Source organism: Haliotis asinina, chromosome 13 (genome assembly GCF_037392515.1).
Source record: "Haliotis asinina isolate JCU_RB_2024 chromosome 13, JCU_Hal_asi_v2, whole genome shotgun sequence".
NCBI classification, from domain to species: domain Eukaryota; kingdom Metazoa; phylum Mollusca; class Gastropoda; order Lepetellida; family Haliotidae; genus Haliotis; species Haliotis asinina.
In genome coordinates, this window is record NC_090292.1 from 34,720,466 (window position 1) to 34,742,243 (window position 21,778).

The window sequence follows — 21,778 nt, forward strand, 5'->3', positions numbered from 1 at the left end:
GTTGGACAGCTGTATATGAATCCACGTGAACGATCGGCCTTCTACAATAAAAGAGGGAAGCGTATTGCCCTCGTGTTCTCTAACACCCAGGGTGTTATCACTGTGGACTTCAACAGGTCAAACACGGGCCATAATAGTCTGTCATACTGACCCTGACATAAATATACCCAAAAAAGAGCATGCAAGTCAAGATTATGTGGGAAGTCAAAATTTCCAATTTTTGGAAACGAGGAAAGTCTCTGGGTTCCTTCCTATTATATCTTATTATAAAAAATAGGAACTGCTTTCTCCTCTAAAATATGTTCATTTCAGAGACTAGATTACAGGGCCGTGTTATGCCGCATGTTTGAGCATCAACGTTGGACACGTAGGGAGCTAAGAAAGCGTGATCTACCATCGGGACAATGCTTGGTAGACGAGTTAGTCACTGTCATGACCACAGTCCACGAATGTGGCTTTCTTCTCCTCATCCCAACTGTTTCTTTAAAAAATACACTGCAGACGGAATCCATTTTTACTGGATCAATATAGACTGAGCAGCTGTGCAACATGGTTTGGAAAGGCAAGAGAAAGAGTCCACGTCCAACGTCGTTGGCAAAACTGTCATCGTGAAAGGGATCACAATGATGAAAATTCTATTATCGTTGTTTCACGTGTTTCATTTTGAGCTTTGGGTCCCAGATTATGTCTCCCCATGTATTCCTGATATTTCAACAGTGTCTGCTGAGTTCTCGGTTTGTGGAAAATGCGTACACGTCCGCAATGTAGTATGAATGATCGCGGCTTTAAACTCCCGGTATATTTTAGGATAGATGTACATGTCAGGTTGAGTAGCGAATACAACACGAGTGATGTTGTTGCTATTTTCCTATTCCAGTACAGCTTCGGGGATTTCAAACTAATCCATCACTATGTTATTGAATACCAAACATCATAAACACAGCCCCTGAACCGCATTATTTTGCCGAAAGCCTAGCCCTCCCTGCAGTGCTAAGGCTCTAAATAAAAAAGTTCTAGACTTACCCAGGTTTAGATCCTGAATCTCTGGTCGGCCTTCGGCTCCTTTTCAGTTTACATGTATGTTTGTCACAATCTAAATTATGCATTCAGAGACTAAGCATTAGTCTACATTTGCTATCTGTACATTCCGACATTCTGTCCGAGAGCACGACAGATTTTATACATGGACATCCACGGCAATCAACTCACGTACATACGCAATTGTCGTGCTCCACAACATAATGTCTTGATCATTGTTTTCAGTGGTTGTTGCTGGGTAACCTGACTTGGTTCTCTTCTGCAATAATAAACAATTGCAAGATGTGTTTGGTCCTGTTTGTGTTTGGCGACATTGTTGTCGCTTGGTGTCACGAGCTGAGGAACAGGTTGTCCAATATGTGTTCTTGTATCTAGTAGAGTAGGAAATACTCTTTTAACCTATACAAGACGCCATCGCAGATTGGCAGAGCTGCATTCATGTCAATTTGTCCATAGTGCTGCATACACAGTTGTCTGATCAAATTTTCTACACTTAACTGATATTATTTCTGTTTTGACGTTTTCAATAGTGATTATCTACAAACTTCATATTAAACAGAATGTTCAATGCGGAGTCAGTGGAAGACTGGGAACTGTGCAAGGCTGTATCTTAACTGAAACAATCAAACCATGCAGATTTTATCTGTTCTATCCGGGTTTGTGTCCCCGAGTCTGCAACAACGCAGTTTTGTGTGACGTTTGGCTGTGTAACATGCAGGCTTGAGTTCCCTGTGGCTGTGCAACAATGCATCTTTGTTCTGTGTGGCTGTGTAACTATGCAGGTTTGTATTCAGTGTGGCTGTGTAACAATGCAGGTTTGTGTTCAGTGTAGCTGTGTAACAATGCAGGTTTGTGTTCAGTGTAGCTGTGTAACAATGCAGGTTTGTGTGTTCAGTGTAGCTGTGTAACAATGCAGGTTTGTGTGTTCAGTGTTAGCATGCATGTTTCTGTTCATTCATGTCACAGAGCTAGTTTCTGATGTTGGTGTTACACTGTATATTTCATATATCTGTGTAGGAATGCATGTTCCTTACAGTTTTGTTACAATGGTACGGGTGCCTTAACTCATTCAACATTAATACGTTTCTGACACTTGCACTGTACATGTTCCTGGCCATGTTTCTCCTGTAACACATCTACAAATGAACGAAACATGACATTTTACAGTTTTATTCAAAATGGCTGGCATTAATTAAAATACATTCATTCTACTTCTTGCTACACATTGCACGGTCAGGTGTGCGTGATGACACCATGGGTTGTCTCACAAGTCACTTCTACAGGCCACTAGCAATGCTACTGCCACCGCCACCAGGTGTCTCCCTGTCCCCACACAGCCGTCTACTCTACACTAGATGCTTCGCATAATACAGCAAGTTAGTACAGGCTATGATGTTCCCCGAACAGAACCACAGCAGACGACACCAGAGCCAACTGTGTGTTTGGGCCAACATGGAATACAAGCTCACACATACCTGTAAGTTACTACACATAGAAAAAATAGAAAAGTTTACAGGAAAGTTGAAAGACAAGGTATTACTCAGAAATCCCTTTAGGCTATATGAAGAAATATGCAGTGTTAATTTGAACTTTTAATGCATGCTGTAGGCAGCAGCAGATGCCGATGTTGTAAATACCTTGACTAGACTAAAGCAGGCTTACTCTGTGGGAAGCTAGAGAGAGGTAAGGAAATGAACAAATGAAGGGAACCATAAGGGAAGAGCTAGGTCCATATTTATGACAGCTAGAAATGAGATCAACTGTCACAAGTTATGTTTTTGCCCCATGCTCCCATCCTTCCCACACATTTAACACTGGAAACCATTAATGCCTGTAAAATATAACACTAAAGGCAAAGAAAGAAAAAACAATTTCAGAAAGAATTGAGGATTAGCATTTCATCATCCATTTTAAGACAGAACTATTTCATGTATTTAAGTATGCAAATGGGCAGCATTGTTGCATTATGCTATTGAACCTTACCCATAAATTAATGCTTCAAAACAAAAAATAATACTTGTATGGAGTATATGACTGGCTTGGAGATACATGCATGTGCACCACTGTCTCCTGTAGTCAACATACACACTGGGGTCTACCATGCTACAAGCAGGCAGGGAGGCCTTACACAGAGTCTGGAAATATGCTGCCTTCAAAAGCATCAAACTATAAAATCACAACAAAGGAAAATAAAATTCAAGAAATCAGTTCCACTAAAATATACAGAAACATACAACAAAGGAGTAATAAAACTTGAAGTATATCAAAAGAAAATTAATAACATCACAGTGTATAAATCATGTTTGGATGTTCTTCAGCTAATACCCTGCCATGGATACAAGACAAGAGTAGAAGACAACACACACACAACAGACTGGGCACTGCTTGGTCTGCATAGCTACACTTGGTGCAGGTTCTCCCAGAACCGAGCTGTGCTCTACCCACAACACTGGTGAATCAGGCAGCTAGTCAGCCTATGAAGGCTCCCAGGTACCCGCATCCTGGCTCTCCCAGAACCGACCTGTGCTCTAACCACAACACTGGTGAATCAGGCTGCTACAGCCAGTCTATCAAGGCTCCCACATATCTTCGGGAATACTCATTGTGGAAATGTTGGGCTGAACATGGAACCTTAACCTGGTTCCCAGGCCAGCCAGTCTTTCAGCAGCTTGCATATTGACAAACATCAGCAAAATCATTAACAGGTCCATATAATGTTCTGCGTACATTATCACTTCATGTACAAATATTTACTAAATTATTAACACCCCAAATAAAGCACATATTTGATACATGCCTGAAACTGCTTGTCACAAAAAAACTGCGGAATAAATGACAGCAGAGTTGATATAGAGATATGACAGTATGTGACCCTGGTAGACTAGAACAGAAACAAGCAAACAAATAGCACCATTGGAGAAGCCGAACGCAAGATATACAACACAACACACTATTGCTGGGGTGGTTATATAAGGCAGAAACACCAGAACATGATCATCAACTATTAAATCATGTCCACTACATTCAATCAATGCAACATACATTTCATTATATAACAGTGTTGGAAGTTGGAGAGACAGGCAATGTAACTTGATGTGCAAGCTGTCTCACAAGACTGAGCATTGTCAGGATTACCATCAGAATATTCTACAACACATGCTAGCGTGTCAAGATAAGAAAGCAATTAAACAAAGGCTAGTCGTCTAACTCCCTGACAGCTGAAGTCGGAAACAACCGTCAACTGAAACATTCCTGGCTTCCATAACTTTCACTGATATTCCGTTACGACAGGACGATGGGGCAGACAAACTAGGCTGACACAAATAAGGGGGATTTAACACTACTCAGCAGAACTAGACAGCACTATGGGTAAGCATTACCCTGATGTGTCAGTATAATTTATTGGTATATATATTTATATATATATTCTGTAATTCAAGTGGGACCAAACCATGAAATGGTCAATTCTGCCATTTCTTGTTTCATGACATGGATTTCACATGATCATCACTGTCATGGCAGTCATGGATACGTAGACACAACCTTTCAGACACAGAGGTCAGTCAGCACTTGATGAAGATCAGTGTAGTGACTTCCTGGCCAGCGTGACTGGACTCCGACCTCGAGTATGGACAGCTTCAGTGTCCATTATTTGAATCTGGCCATAGCCTCTTCTATCTTTGTGATAATTCGCTGGAAAACAAACAATGAACACATCAGCATCATCTAGACAAACAAGAGTCATCAGAAGATGACATATCCCCCCAGCCCCAAGTATTTGAAAGGACAAATCATCTGACAGCTACTTGATGTTTTCTTAGATTAAGTTTGAATCATTTCCATGGAAGTCATGAAAAGTATAAATGCCATATATCTGTAACGAGCAGAAGGCACCACTTCAAGATCTGTCTCATATATCTGCCAAGATCCGTTGAAAGATATGAAATGGTTTTTGAGTTGTCCTCTGAAAACGAAAGCCTATCCCTCCATTTTGAGACTAAGTCAGAATTGTTTCCATGGAAACCAGGAAAAATAAAAATGCCAAAACATTGTAAATAGCAAAAGGCACCACTTTGTGGTCAGTCTCAAATATCTGCCAAGTTTTGCTGTAAGATATTGAATAGTTTTCGAGCTGTGCTCCAGAAATGAAGCCCATCCCTCCATTTTGAGACTGAGTCCGAAATGTTTCCTTTGAAACTGAGAAAATAATGTATCACAAAAACCTGTAAGTACCAAAAGGCACCACTCTAGGTTCTGACTGATGTATGAAACACATTTTGCACAAAAATATTGAACAGTGTTTTAGTTCTGCTCCGGAAATGAAGTCCATCCCTCCATTTTGAGACTAAGTCCGAAATGTTTCCTTTGAAACTGAGAAAATAATGTATCACAAAAACCTGTAAGTACCAAAAGGCACCACTCTAGGTTCTGACTGATGTATGAAACAAATTTTGCACAGTGTTTTAGTTCTGCTCCGGAAACGAAGCCATCCCTCCATTTTCAGACTAAGTCCGAAACAATTCCATGGAAATGGAGAAAATAATAAATCACAAACACCTGTAAAGAGCAAAAAGCACCTCTTTGGGATCTGCCACACACATCTACCAACTTTTGCTGATAGATATTACAAAGTTTTGGAGATGTGCTCTGGAAACGAAACATACCTCTCACTTTTGAAACGTCCTATACGTTTCCAAGGAAACCGAGAAAATGATAAATCACAAAAAACTGTACATAGCAAAAGACACCACTTAAGGTTCTGATTGATATATCTACCAAGTTTTTCAGAATAATATTGAACGATTTTTGAGTTCAGGTCCAGAAACGAAGCCCAAAAATCTGTAAATAGCAAAAGGCAAAACTTCAACAGTTGAGACATATTCAACACACACGGAAAGGCATAAAATATCTTAGAGATGGACCTTTGTGCCTGTAGGCAGAACATGCATTGCATGCCAGGTGAGTCGATGGTCCATCATCATACATGGCTCAGCAACGTTATTGCCACCTATAGTCTGGGTTACTGTTTTCAGTAGCCATTCGCAATATTCCAGCAACATAACAGCAGAGGACATCAGAAATGGGCTTCACACATTCTACATGTGGGGGAATCAAACCCAGGCCTTTGGCATGATGAACGAACACTTTCAGCATGAGGCTACCCCACAGCTTCTTCCTACCCATGGAAGTAATGATTTACAATGTATTGTTTCAACAGTGTCAGACAGACACCTCATCAACATTCCATTGAGGATGTACATATACATAGTTTACAGCTTGTCTGTGATGGCTGTTACCCCCTTAAAGTTACCTCAACAGTGGCGGGGTCTGCAATAGGCACTTCCTTCTTGGAGGAACTGCTGCCGAAAAACTTCTTCTTCTCCTTCTCCTAAAAAACAAAACAAAACCACAAAACATACAGGTAGATCTATAAAGAGGAAGCTCTCGAAACAGCCCTCCAATCCAGCATGCTCTCAATATCGGCAGGAGATTTTGGTCCCAGCAGAGGCTAGTTAATTAACAATGATGTTCACTCCCTCTAATCTAAATCCTCAGTCTATTCCATATGTCCTCATAGCAAAGACCACACAATTGACTGATTGTACAGTAACTAACACTTTCTAAACTGGGAATCCGGCATCTCAGATCTTCTTTTGATTGGCTGAACATGTATTAACAACGCAGAGGGTTACCATCAGCATTAAGCTCACTGATGTTGCCTGATAAATGGAGAAAGGATAGGGATAGGGATATGGGTTATGACACGTGTCACTTGTATTATATAAATTGTCATGTCAGTTGCTCACCATGTCAAGATGGCTAGACCAGTCAAGCGGGCTAGATTGGAATAAACTCTTGAACAGAATATTCAGCAGATAAAGATTTTGATGCAACTCTTCAGCCCACTCAAAAAGATCTTTGAACAAACACAGTGAATCAAAAAACAAACCACGTGAATGAAATCAGAAAATTTGACAAACTTCACACACCAGCTTGTTGTTCTGTCATATCCACAGCACACAGAACATCATTTTCATGTTGAAAAGCTAAAAGTTCCCTGTACCGGCATGTCATCTACATTGGCAACTTTTGCCTGATCCAACAGATGCCTGTTTAGAGGGCTTCCACTGTACATCCACGTAATTATACCACAGATCTCAGCCACAGATCTGTTTCTCATCCACAAAAATTACATAGGGGTCCCACTGAAACATATTCCTGTTCTTTCTTACAAAATATGATGTCACGCATGTTATGAATCTCCAGTCATGAGGCAGCTGCACATATAGATATCCCTTGCCTTGTTTCACTGGAACAGGTAGTTTAGCTGTTTCACCAACAAGCAGGATAGATAGGCATCTGACCACCAAATGGCAAGAAAGACTTGCTACCTTCCCTTATGAAGGTGTAGCAGATCATTCTCTATGGTCATCATTCATCAACATCAAAAAGATGACACAAGGCAAAATTCAGGCATAAAACACAAAGATCTCATGTCTATTATAAGAGGCTGCTGTCCACTAATGTCCACCCACCTTCAGGATGATATCGATGCCCCGTGCTGTCTTCTTGGGACCCTCCTTCAGTTCAGGCCATGTGTATGTCCATTCACAGTCCCAGGAACCGAAGATCTCACCTCTCTTAGCAAGTAGAATTCTCCTACAAATGTACACACACGATCCACAACATTTAGAATTCAACTCTTCTCATAAATAACTTAGAAATTTAAACCGTAAAAACCAGTAATGAAATATGAAAATATGTCTAAACCTTCAATCAACAATTTAGATCTCATTTAATAGCTATGCCAACAACCATTACAACAAGCTGCAACTGTCAGTAGCAGAAATACCAACCATTACAACAAGCAAGTTGTCGGTCAGCAGTGAAGATATCAACACAAACAACCATTACAACATGCAGACATCTGTCAGTAGCAGACATAGCAATCAAAACAACCATTACAAGCAGATGTCTGTCAGTAGTGGACACAGCAATGAAAACAACCATTACAACAAGCAGATGTCTGTCAGTAGTGGACATAGCAATGAAAACAACCATTACAACAAGCAGACGTCCATCAGTAGCGGTTATAGTGAAGCACCAAGTATACACTTACTTGTCCAGTACCAAGAACACTAGTTTCCCATCTTTACTGATCACGACGTGGGCCAGGTATTCATCTGTGGCAGCATATTTCCCCTTCTCGGTTTCCTGAAAAACAAGGAACAATGGCATCAGTGATCATATCAAATAATGACAGTCAAAATTTTTAGATTTGTCAATTATCAGTTATGGTTGTTTAATTCTCAAAGACAGTCAGGCAGGTTCTTTCTTCCCAAGAAAGTTGACAATCGACATACATGTTCAATGAATAGATCAGCACAACAATGAGTCAGGAGTAACATGCAAGGCGTGCCGAGAATCTGTTTGTACCTGCAAGATGGCGTAGCCTTCTGCCTCCTGATGGTTGTAGGGGCGGATCACCTTGTCACTGTGGAAGCGGCGTGGTGGGCGGAGTCGGCGTACTTCATCAGACATTTCAGCAATTCTGGAGACCAACACCAGTGATTAGTTGTTCCTCATAACCAAGTCACATAACAAGTGAACCATTATATACTTGAGCACTGCAGTATCAGTGAAATGGGTTTCATGTTAGCTTAAACTAACATGCATTTATATTAATACCAAAACACTGCCTTATCATATTTACAAAAGTATGTCATCTCACTTTCATTCCAGTACAATACCTTCTGATTCCCTCAAATGAGCTGCTGGCAAAATCAATGACTCCACTTGTTGGTCTTGTCACAACCCCAACCAGTCCTTTGCCAATGCCTGCAAAGATTCACATTCTTTCATGAGCACCAGAACACTCAGGTCCATAGCTGAAGTTTTCACACATTCCATTAACTAGTAACTACTAGCAGCAAAATAAACGACTTATATTAAGCATCACATTTCAGTCATCTCTGTTCTACTGTACATACAATGCTGGCGATGTTTCATCTACTGTCTGGTGTAGTTACCTTTAAAGAAGCCCTTGGCTCCCTCTTCTTGAGCACCCTCGATAGGCTTCCTGACAATGCCTGTCACACCGTCAAATACACCCTGCACAGATACACACAGGATAGCATGTTAGACATATCAAAGCCAAGTTCATTAAATCCTAGTTGTCGGTACTGCCACATCTTTGTATTGCGAGTATGCATCACAGTATTAACAGATATGGATCACTATTCTGTGTGTCAGGATGTACAGTAACATCAATACACTCACCATAACTAAACCCTTCCCTCCACGGGCAAAGCCCTCCCTGGCATTGGCTGGCCGCTTGTTGAGTTGCTCTCGTCTCTTCTTCTGGTAGTCATCATCCAGAGTTAGGGCTGCCACGCCCTTACCAAGTGTCCCTGTGATCCGGGACACTGCTCCTGCCGCACCACCTACACACACAACACCAACATCAGCAACTCCTGGATCGACCTAAGTGGCTGCTTGGACCGGGATTAACTTAGCAATGGGCGCTGTACAATAAAGTAGGCTACAATTTTCCATACAAATTTTTTTGCATCCTGGGTGACCGACGTCTATGTTCACATGTCTGCTGGCATCATGCGATTTCCCTGGGGACAGGCCGAGGTAAAGCTGCAAGGGGGCTGCACAGAAATCACACAGAGATCTTACGGCTATTGTGCAAAGATTGTGTGGCCTTCACAGCTACCACATGGAAATGTTATGCACGCATTTGAATTTTTTTGAGTTAACAAACTGTGCATTTAATGCATGATTGCCATGCGGACCCCATGAGATGCCACTGTGACAGTAAGCTATATACTTCACTAGTTGATAATATCGTAGAAGCTAGTGCCGATAGAATCATGCAGATGATGGTGCTCTGGGCAGTTTACAGGCACTGTAGACCCATCACAGACTATATGTGAACCAGGTTTTATCGAACTTGACCAGATTGTGCTAGCATTATTTACCTACAAATTAATCAATAAATCATGAATTACACCAAATTCATCTGGTGACCAATTGGATAACATGATTCTTGACAGGAAGTCACATGAAGAGATCTCCAGGTGTCTATGCCATGACATGGTAAAGAAATGTTTTCCAGAATATGTGTCTAGTAGACACTAAAGGACTCACCAACAGCATGCCCAAAGAGACTGCGCACACCAAGAGCCAAGCCCTCAGCGAACTCCTCTGGTCCTTGGATAGCTCCCTGTAACACATCATACACACCACATTACACATCATTCCACTGTTTACAAAACAAGATTCTACAGTCTGTTAAATCTTGCATGGAAGGTAAATCACAAGTGTTTGCCTCTAACATGACAATATTAGAAATATTTATAACATATTCTCCTCTTTTTACTTTTTGCTCAGACACAAGATGCATGAAATGACTGGTGTCTGAATAACTGAATAATCATCCAATGTAGGCTGTCTACAAAATTGAGTACATTGGTGTCAATGTTTTATAGAATATTGCTAAGTTCGAAAAGTGAGCAAAGTGTCATGGTCATACTGAAAATATAATAAAGGTCACCCAAATCGACTGATGTCTGCCTAATTGCCCAGTGCAGGTTGTCACCAAATTTGAAACATTGGGTACAACAGTTCATGAGGTACCACATTAACATGGGTTTGAAAAGCAGTCAAAGAGTCGGGGTGACCTTGAAAAGATGAACTGTTTTAGAGGCTGTAGTGTGCAGGTAGCAGGTTAATTTTGTTTGTATATAAGTTGGTATGAATGTCTAGAGTGGTTGCATTTAGGTAGCATGAGTGAGTGTATTGAGTGCAAGTGATATGTGTACTAAGTTTGTATGCTAAGTGTGTAGGTTTTTGAGTGTTTGTATCAAATTGTGAATGTGTGAGTTAATGTATGTACAGAAATGTGCATAGGAGTTATAAAGTAAGAATGAGAATGTTTGGTTATAGACATGTGACAATATCACACTGAGAGAAAGAGAGATTGATTGATTTGAGGTGTGAGAGAGAGAGATTTATGAGGTGATTCAGTTACCTAGGCTAAGATAAGTCGGGTAACTCTAGATGGGTGTCTGGGACGCACATGGGTGACTGAGAGGCACATGGTTGAGAGAGTTGGGCAGTGAGAGTGTCTCACACTAGATTGGATGGATGTGGAGGTCAAACAAAATGTCAATCTTCAGACTTCAGCATTTATGAAGAATAAATTAGAGGAATTGACATTTGCTTCAATTGGATTTTTTGTGAAATAGAACAAGAACTCTATAGAGGCATTTTAGAAGTTGCTGAGCTAAAGGTGAAGGAATGAGTTTTATGGATGATCAACTTCTTTATATTTACAATGGCAACGTTTCGGTAAGAAGCCATAGCAAAACATCGCCATAGTGAAAATAAAGAAGTTGATCATCCATAAAATTTGTTCCTTCCCTTGAAAAGATGGTCAAGGTCAACAAAATCAGCTGGTGTCTGTGTAATCCCCCAGTGCTGGCTGTCACCAAATTTGAAGACACTGGGTACAACAGTTCACAAGATATCATGTTAACAACAAACAGGACATATGTATATAAACTCAACAAAAGTAACAACTTTACATTCATTTCAAAGTCAATAATTTGAACATTTTGGAAAATGGGTTTGAAATAACTATTGTACTCAATTCTCTTGTCATTAAAGAGACTACAATGTCCATGATCAAAAATGTGCAAGTCACAACATAATTAAATCATGTCAATATTGGGTGCGTCCTCCATGGACGTTCACAACTGTCTCCTCATGGATTGAATGATGCATCTGAACACAGCTTGGGGAATGCGCCGCCATACTTGTACCAACATGGCACCAAGCTCCTTCAAATTCTTTGGAGGGTTCCTTACTTGATGGAGACGCCTGTCTAACATATCCCACGCATGCTCTATGGGGACGAGGTCAGGAGATCTTGAGGGCCACTCCATGATATTGACGGGGAGGTCAGCTGTGGTGCCAGTTTGATGGACACGTGTCTGGAGATTATGGATGCATCCCATAACCCTCGCAACATCAGTGACAGGTATTCCTGTATTCAGCATGCCAGCAGCATGTTCACGCTCAATGTTTGACAGTCGTGGCATTGCAAATTAACGAATAATCAACCATAAAACCATGTTTTTCTGAGATGACACTCTACTCTGCTACTGTGAGATCAACTGCACGTGTATCAATAGGTAATAGGTCACGTGACTTGTGGCACGTGGAAACATGATTCTAGTGCTCAGTGCTCTCTCCTACTTAGGCCCGACCAGTAGAATGAATGAGGGACGTAATGCTCTTGTTAATGCATTTAACCATAATCACAACAAGAACTCTTTCAAGAAGAGTTTCAAAACACTATTTGAAAAATAATGAGTGTCCATTTTTATTTTTGCTGAGTTTATTTATTCTGTGTTGCATCTGGGGACAGTAACTTGCAAATTTTCACTGCAGTTTCCTCAAAAGTGAAACTAGCTGCACTTGAATAAACTGGCATTGATATTGAAATTCTTGATATAGATTTAGGTGTCATCAATGATGGGCACAAGCATGTGAAGTTTCAGCTTTGTAGTTGACGTTTCTGAGCAGAAGTTGATATGCAAGACACTGGATAAGCAGGGGAGGACATAAGCTCACCTAACATTCAGTACACAAGATGCCTTACCTGACAGGGTTCATAGAAGAGATCAACTGCTCCCTCAGACAGTCCCCTGAGGAGGCCGAATGGGTTGCCGAGAACATCCAGTCCCAACACCAGCACGTACATCTGCTTGATAGCCTGGCACACACAACAGGAGGTCATGAGTCATCAACAAATCAGGGAGTAGTGCCGTATGAAAGAACATTGTATGTATTCGAGAAGTAAGCTGGGGGTCAATCAGGTCATGCAATATGGGGTATATAAGGGCTGATTTGAGAGCTTACAACTAGTTGGAAATCATATGTCTGTCAGGTCATCCATTTCTACTGTATCTTCAACTCCTGTGAGTATTTATCATAGTTTTGTTTAAATTAAAATAAGTCATAGTTTTGTTTACATTAAAAAGAGGTCATGGAATTGTTTATATATGGACATATAATGCTATATATCTCCAAGTTATGTGAGTACAATGCATTATAAGTATTATCAATTTCGTAAGATAAATAATCAACTATTCCAGTAAGCTTCAAGTTCAGACATGACATCATAAAGAAATTAAATTTTCAAGGTTGATGCAAAGTCAGGGTGAATATATGTATTAGCAGTTATAATATTATTTTTTAAAAAAGCAGGAGATATTTGCTTTTGCAAGCATACCACTAGCTAGTAGTAATGCATATGAGAAACAGATGAAACATTTCCAAAGTAATGGACTAAATTGTCACATTTTCTCTTAATTTCACTTCACCATCTGTTTCCTCCTTGGTTTCATCATTTGCATTTAATCAATCTTGTAAATCAAATACCCCTGCTGTTTTAGAATGGTATAAAGGGTCACATGCACAGAAATAGGCCAAATGTCAGCAGTGACTTACCTGTCCAGCATAGTGTCGCGTCATCTCCCCTACTAGCTGACTCTGGTTGTAGAAGGTGTGTGTGCGCTCGAAGTATCCCAGTCTGTAACACAGGACAACACAAGATGTGGAGGCAGGCAGCACAAAACAAATTTGTTTTATGCCATATTGGGCAATATTCTATGCATATGGTGGTTTCTCAACAATCAAGTCTGGACCAGACAATCCAGTGACAATTCTAATCCTGACCTTCAGTCAGTCACCTCTAACAGGTACGGGTTACCAGAGATAATTATAATCCTGACCTTCATCAGTCACCTCTAACAAGTATGGGTTACTAGAGATAATTCTAATCCTGACCTTCACTGTTGGCAAAGACATACTGTAACCCAGACCTTCATGGGTCGTACACAAGAAAGGAGCCCAGGTCAGCGAGCACTTTCTACATCAGTAACAAGTGAGGAGGTTCAACACCTACTTGAAGACAACATCCTGGACATCTGTGAGCACCACTCCTACACTCTGCATGAAGATGTTGAGGACATTGGAGTGCAGTTGTGTGGGCTTCCCGCTGTCATCACCACCGCTGCCTTGCAGGGAGAAGCTCAGGTGTATCTGAAAACAAACAGACCTATTCTCAGGATGTCTACTACATATATTCCAATATCTACTTCACACACAAGCATGTCACGGAACCCACCTTGATTGGGGAAAGGTGGAGGTAGTCATAGAAGTTCTTCTGCTCCTCGGCTAGAGACAGGCCGACCACATCCATCAGCTTTGCATCTGTCTTTTTCAAATCTGACTCAAACTCCTTCGTCTGGTAACAAAGATTCCATCATTAAACTTCATTTTTTGTCTCCCATCTGGTTTTGTGTTAAATTATTATGTAGCAGTCTGACAAGTTTAAGCTGATAGATGAATGATGGACTACATGGTTGGATGGGTGGAGGATGGAATGAATGAATGAATGAATGAATTGATGGATGGATGGATGGGTGGAGGATGGACTGGATGGATGGATGGGTAGAGCTGGCAATCTCACCTCCTGTTCCCTGGACACTGGTTCCCCGGAGGCAAACAGCTCCAGTAGGGCATTGAGGAACCCCTGGTCGACCTTCACAGCAAACTCCTGGATGAGCACCTTGGCGTACCTGGCAACATGAACCACACACACCTTACAGCAACAGTACCACAAGTGCCCATCTCTGGCACTCATAATTGACATCATATCACCCATCCATACTGTAAACACCCAGGCTATCCCTGATCAATGATAAAGAGGACTCACTTGATCTGTGCAATGTTGCTGTGCTCATTTTTCCTCTGCATCAAACTGATCTCTGTGAAGGGTTTGGGTACTGAAATCAAAACACATATTCTCAGGTTCTCATCCAGGATTCCTTAAACATATCCTACATATAACTTTGGGAACTGAAAACCATTATTTGATGTAAGACAGTATTGTATCACCGACCACTTTCTGCAGCCACAGACTTGGGAGGAGGTATTGGTGCCAGAATGGTGGGGAACACAGCTCCCTTCAGCTGGCTGTCCAGTTGAAGCCGGTTGATCTTGGCATGGAACTGCAGCTGGTGAGCTGATGTCTTGTACTGCAGCCAGATTCCATCTACAAAACTGCGCCGGATCTCGCGCTTGTTGGGTTTAAACATCATCATCTTATCTTTGTTGCTGAAGTCCACCTGAAAAAGACATGAAAATTACTAAAGCTACTGGCAAAAGCACAGTATCACACAGTAACATGTACATTGCCATTTCACCCTACACCAACAGTGTTACGTGATGGATGCAACATCTAATCTAGATTAGCCACGACAGGATACATCCCATCTAGACCAGCCATGACAGGCTACATCTGATCTAGACTAGCCATGACAGATTACATCTGTTCTTGACCAGCCATGTCAGGCTACATCAAATTTTGATCAGCCATGACAGTCTATATCTAATTCAAACCAAGCACATTAGGTTACATCTGATCAAGACCATAAACAGAAGGCTATATCTGATCTTGAAATCTGAACTGAGAAGCACACGTACATCAAACTTGTTCTCCAACACCATCCTTCCATTAGGATTCTTGCCTACGGCCATCTCGGCCAGGAACCTCTGGTAGGCTACCTCCAGGACCATGCCATCCTTCATCTTGATGGCCTTGTAACGCTTCCGCTTCTCCTCCCAGATGATTCCAGAACTGGAACAGTGGAATAAACATCAATCCTCCATAGCAGAGCTAGTGTATCAAAATATATTACTTTATGATGGATGGCCTCTGTAGCTGGTGATACTTTAACTCTGTTTACACACTTGGTGATTCCTGGCCAGAGAGTAGACATGCTACCTGATTTATCACACCTCTCCTCCGTGTATACACACCTGGTGATCCCCAAGAAGGCCACTTCTGTCTGGTTGTAGTTGTTGACAAGAGATAGACCCAGACCCTGTATACACACATTCACCTCCAGCTCTATCCTTTCCAGCTCGCCTGCCTAGGATGAAAGTTAGACAATGTCACAATACTATTTACAACAGCTATCTACATTTTCCTTAATATATTGCTTCTGATAAGTAAAGATAATAGATCACTTGGAGTTGTCAGACTCTAGTATATGTATCAGTGTATGAGTTACCTGTTGTGCAACTGTTGCCAGGGCAAGATCTTGAGTGAACAACAGCACTCTCTGCATACCGTCAAGGAAGGACACCCAGTAGATCTTGGTGTCCGAGTCAAAGAAAAACTCTCCGATACCATCCTGGAGTACACAAGGAATGAGTCAGTTCTACACCACCTCATATACGACACTAACTACAGCACACATGTACCTGACCAAAGATAAGACAGAGTTTTAGGACCAAACACAGAAAGCACAAAAATATTTTGTTTATATGTGACCATCAAGGTACAATAAACATGACTTCTAAATGTTAGAGTCAGATTGTGAAATCAGTCATTTTGTGAAATGACTAAGAGAGTCAGCCATTTCGCGTCATTTTGAGTAACAACAATCAATATACTTCAGTCATTTCATGAAATTTCATTTCATCTATGTGGTGGGTTTGTGGCTGCTCTGGACACAGGAAGTGTCAAACAAAGAGATGTAAATGCTTCAAAGCCAAGCTGAAGTGGAACGGTCGCTGCTACAACAGTTGTAACTGTTAGTGACAATACGTGATGAAGAAATTATGATCCACTTTTGTAGATTAAGTTATTAAGTGAAATGACATGAAATGAATGAAGTATATTGATTGTTCTTACACAAAATGATGCGAAATGGCTGATTTCAAAATCTAACTAACATATAGAAACAAATTAGATATATCCATTTTCTGTCAACTACACTTTGCGTGACTTCATTATGACTGTGGTTGCTTTAGACAGAAGTTTCACGTTCTGGAAGAACATATTTCATGGCAATTAATATGAATATTATTGAATGACATTTAGAGTAAAATTAATAAACTAGATCATAAGTATAAATCCAGATGTGCAAAGAACATACAATGTGCCATTTGTGTTTGTTTGGAACATACCATGTTGACTTTAAGGACCTCAGAACACAGGTGATTTATGAGATCAGCTCATATATGGTACACACGATACTTACAGCACTACTTACTGCAGCTACAACATCAAACACTTCAGCACAACAGTAAACACTTCCTCCATAGTTCACTATATGAATACAAATTCTTCTATCCAGGATATTTTCCTTGTGTTCACTGTATCAATCTGGTGTATGACAGTTATAGTCGTCAAAGCTTCAGTAACATTTTCAGAGTCCATAAGGCGTACCTGGCTAAGGTCATTCTTTACGTCCTTCTTGTTGCCACAAGTGTAGACCAGCTCCCTCTTGCCCAGAGCATTTTCCCAGGTATACAGCTGGGTCTGGTTGGGGCCCAGTTCATGCACACTGTTCTTCACACCGCTGGAACACAAACACTGGGCATCACACCAGCACAACGTGAAGTTTACTCAACATCAGAATATCATTCTAGCGTGACTAGGCCAGCCATGTCAAAGCAGGGGAACAACACATTCTGGTAGGTATGTGTGGCAACAATGAGTGCCTATGTTTAACTATTAGCAGCGAGTTTAGTTTAATACAACGCTGATTTTACTTGACTAAGTGTGATCTGTACACAAAGGTGTACTTGTATGAGTGTGACCTGTCCCTCTCATGAAGGTGTACTTGATCTGTACACAAAGGTGTACTTGTATGAGTGTGACCTGTCCCTCTCATGAAGGTGTACTTGATCTGTACACAAAGGTGTACTTGTATGAGTGTGACCTGTCCCTCTCATGAAGGTGTACTTGATCTGTACACAAAGGTGTACTTGTATGAGTGTGACCTGTCCCTCTCATGAAGGTGTACTTGATCTGTACACAAAGGTGTACTTGTATGAGTGTGACCTGTCCCTCTCATGAAGGTGTACTTGATCTGTACACAAAGGTGTACTTGTATGAGTGTGACCTGTCCCTCTCATGAAGGTGTACTTGATCTGTACACAAAGGTGTACTTGTATGAGTGTGACCTGTCCCTCTCATGAAGGTGTACTTGATCTGTACACAAAGGTGTACTTGTACGAGTGTGACCTGTCCCTCTCATGAAGGTGTACTTGATCTGTACACAAAGGTGTACTTGTATCTGTGATCCGTGCAACCCACAATGGGAAGGGTACACTTGTGCGTGTGATACCTACCTCTGGAAGAAGGTGAGTGAACACTTGTCTGTGAAGTTGACAATCTGTACAGTGGCCATGCCTGACTTGTATGCCTTGAAGGTGGTCACCATGGCACTCTCCGTCACCTGGCATTCCGTGTTGATACCGCCATACTAGACATGAAGAGATATACACTGTAACATGGCACCCTACACCACTGTCAACAAGAGGTTTCGTTGTTAAATCAAAAAGATCACCACCAGCTAGCATATGGCATTCTTCAGTAATAATGAAATTGATCACAAAAGTGTTTTGAATTTCCAACAGTCTACATAATTCCCAAATGCACTACCTTAGACCACTAACCTCATTGTTGAGTCGCATGAGTGAGGTATGAGCCTTGTTGATGAGGAACATATCTGTGCTTTCGTTCGTGTCCTTCACCTTGGCTTTCATGGTCATCTCCTTTCCTGACTGCTCTGGCCAGAATGGAAGACACTGTAACACGACATCACACACTAACTGAATTGCTTGTCTGGGGCCTCAACAACCTTCAGTATTCTCCGTTAGATAGACACGTTTGGTGTCGGTCCGGTGTTTTTATAACCTCCATCCAATATTCTCTGTTAGATAGACACACCTGGTGTCAGTCTGGAGCCTGAACAAACTGCATCCAGTATTGAGAGACATGTCTGCCTGATACCAACTCCATCTAGTATTCTGTTAGATAGACATGTCTGTCTGTCTGTCGGATGTCTGTACCAACTGCATCTAGTATTCTCTGTTAAGTAGACATGTCTGTCTGATGTCTGTAACAACTCCATCCAGTATTCTCTGTTAGATAGATATGTCTGTCTGTTTAATGTCTGTAACAACTCCATCTAGTATTCTCTGTTAGATAGATATGTCTGTCTGTTTAATGTCTGTAACAACTCCATCTAGTATTCTCTGTTAGATAGATATGTCTGTCTGTTTAATGTCTGTAACAACTCCATCTAGTATTCTCTGTTAGATAGATATGTCTGTCTGTCTGATGTCTGTAACAACTCCATCTAGTATTCTCTGTTAGATAGATATGTCTGTCTGTTTAATGTCTGTAACAACTCCATCTAGTATTCTCTGTTAGATAGATATGTCTGTCTGTTTAATGTCTGTAACAACTCCATCTAGTATTCTCTGTTAGATAGATATGTCTGTCTGTCTGATGTCTGTAACAACTCCATCTAGTATTCTCTGTTAGATAGATATGTCTGTCTGTTTAATGTCTGTAACAACTCCATCTAGTATTCTCTGTTAGATAGATATGTCTGTCTGTTTAATGTCTGTAACAACTCCATCTAGTATTCTCTGTTAGATAGATATGTCTGTCTGTTTAATGTCTGTAACAACTCCATCTAGTATTCTCTGTTAGATAGATATCTGTCTGTCTGTCTGTCTGTCTGTCTGATGTCTGTACCAACTCCATCCAACATTCTCTGTTAGATAGACATGTCTGTCTGTCTGTCTGTCTGTCTGTCTGTCTGATGTCTGTACCAACTCCATCTAGTATTCTCTGTTAGATAGACACATCTGGTGCTTGTACAACCTCGACTGAGTATTCTCTGTGAGACTGACAAGCCTTTACTGACCTTGCCAGGAACAATCTCCACCCAGGACTCTGTGTCTGTACACTCGGTACACATGATGGAATACTGAAACACAACACGGAATGCACTGAGTCACGTACAGGAAATACAGGTGGGAGACTTGTCTCCCCTTGGCAACAACGATACAATACATCCACAAACAGAAGGATGAGTACTGAGCACTCAGTCTTTCAGTAAACATGCGCTGTACACAGCTTTCCTTTCTTCAAGTCTGTACTTACCTCGGCAGTGTTGAGCATCATATAGAAGGGTGTGAACGTGACGATCTTGGTAAGGCCGGAAGATGTTAGGCTGATCTTCACCCCCACCTGTAGCACATAAACATACAACTGTGACAAACCTGAACTTGCTGCTCAGCACAATCTCCACTTCAACGCTATAATCTCACACTATTTCCAATAATGGTACAGAAAGTTGATATTTTATGAAAAAAAGTGGACCAATACAGCAGTGTTGGATAATGTGAAATTGTAACCCTGTCACAATAGCAAGAAGACCATCATAAATTGTTAGAGAAATGATTTTGATTCATGTACATTCAGACATTATACCTTTATAAGATGAAAGTCAAATAGAACTAGAACATTAAGTGTGACTCGGGTCTGGGAATCACAGTCCCACGGATGCACTAGTCGTGGGTTGGGGTTACATTTATATATTAGTTGTGCCATGATAAAGGCCAATATATACAAATCCTAATACACATCTCTACCCTCCCAGCTGAAAAAACAAGAACACCAGTGTAAATGTAATATGAACTGATTCAAGCATTTAATGAAATAAATGGTATAAAGTTAAGTAGTAAACATAACAACAACATGTCAATAATTTCAACTGAACTTAACAAGAAGATATCATAACAAATAATACCAAATAAGGTTTGGTCTGTTGAGCAATTACTAACACTTGTTGTCTTACAGGGTGTACAGTTAGTACCACTGCAAGTAACCTAGAAACCAAAACAATGGTGTCAATGTTTGTCGTAGGCACAAAAATTTACTCATCATGACTCTTTGTGTCAAGGTGGGGTGTCATGGACAGATGTGCTATGTCATAGCATACACTGGGTTATCTACAGGTGACTTAACTTGGACAATAAAGAGATGCAATATTGGCGCATTGAAAGAATGAGTTTTGTTTTATGGAGCTTTTAGCAATATTATGGCGGGGGAAATCAGGGTCATTGTACCCATGTGCAGAATGAAACCAGGATCTTCAGTGTGGCATGCAAACGCTTTAAAAACTAGGTTACCCGACTGACCCTCCATTGAAAGAGATGTCACATACTTTGTAAACACCTGTATAAACCAACAATACTGCAAATTCTAAGATGCTTCGGTGAAAGATCAAAGGTGCTGACAATACTTTATCAGATGATAATGTGCACTTTTTTGCATTACATCACAATGTGTTGGCGTCACTGCGCCATTCCAGCATGCCCCCTCATAATCAAACAGTAACCTTAGTAACCGGACGCTAGCCTTACTCAAAATAAAGATGGCGTTTCCGCATAGACTGTCGATTGGAGAAGTTTCTCTGAGTGTAGAAACCTACCGTGTGGCGGAAACGAAAAATCAACAGAACTAAGAACAAATTGGGCATTGAAAATATCTAAAGGTAATTAAAGAAGGAATACAGACTGTTAAATTTGCATATATGTTATTTATTTCCGTCAAAAACTCATAATAGTATAAATCTAGCTATACAATCAAACAATGTTGGCACTTGTCAGTACTATGTACCTAACTTGTTTTGAGTCTCATGACTTTTTCCTCAGTAATCCGTATCACACAGACTAGAATTTAACAAAACACACATACTATTTCAGATTGGCTCCTATCAAACAACCTCCCCGTTGATTTTGAGATGCGTTCGGTTCAAGAACTTAACTCCATTTTACGAAGATT

The 21,778-nt window shown here is 40.8% G+C and overlaps 1 protein-coding gene across 4 annotated transcripts in view; it reads right to left on the reverse strand.

The window, feature by feature from the left end:
- Positions 1-2,192: 2,192 nt before the first annotated feature.
- The window catches only part of LOC137260215 (intermembrane lipid transfer protein VPS13A-like), a 106,475-nt gene continuing 86,889 nt past the window's right edge, over positions 2,193-21,778 (reverse strand). For all 4 annotated transcript variants that reach the window (XM_067797909.1, XM_067797911.1, XM_067797908.1 and 1 more), the window contains 24 exons: positions 20,093-20,179; positions 19,854-19,916; positions 18,592-18,723; positions 18,265-18,398; positions 17,357-17,489; positions 16,194-16,316; positions 15,940-16,052; positions 15,604-15,757; positions 15,020-15,245; positions 14,834-14,903; positions 14,588-14,696; positions 14,243-14,362; positions 14,021-14,157; positions 13,564-13,645; positions 12,713-12,826; positions 10,195-10,270; positions 9,319-9,482; positions 9,069-9,150; positions 8,790-8,877; positions 8,476-8,590; positions 8,159-8,253; positions 7,575-7,698; positions 6,350-6,427; positions 2,193-4,731 (listed from right to left, as the gene is read on the reverse strand). In XM_067797909.1, coding sequence (XP_067654010.1) covers positions 4,687-4,731; positions 6,350-6,427; positions 7,575-7,698; positions 8,159-8,253; positions 8,476-8,590; positions 8,790-8,877; positions 9,069-9,150; positions 9,319-9,482; positions 10,195-10,270; positions 12,713-12,826; positions 13,564-13,645; positions 14,021-14,157; positions 14,243-14,362; positions 14,588-14,696; positions 14,834-14,903; positions 15,020-15,245; positions 15,604-15,757; positions 15,940-16,052; positions 16,194-16,316; positions 17,357-17,489; positions 18,265-18,398; positions 18,592-18,723; positions 19,854-19,916; positions 20,093-20,179 — 2,664 coding nt within the window. In that variant the 3' untranslated portion in view covers positions 2,193-4,686. The remainder of the gene's footprint in view (positions 4,732-6,349; positions 6,428-7,574; positions 7,699-8,158; positions 8,254-8,475; positions 8,591-8,789; positions 8,878-9,068; positions 9,151-9,318; positions 9,483-10,194; positions 10,271-12,712; positions 12,827-13,563; positions 13,646-14,020; positions 14,158-14,242; positions 14,363-14,587; positions 14,697-14,833; positions 14,904-15,019; positions 15,246-15,603; positions 15,758-15,939; positions 16,053-16,193; positions 16,317-17,356; positions 17,490-18,264; positions 18,399-18,591; positions 18,724-19,853; positions 19,917-20,092; positions 20,180-21,778) is intronic.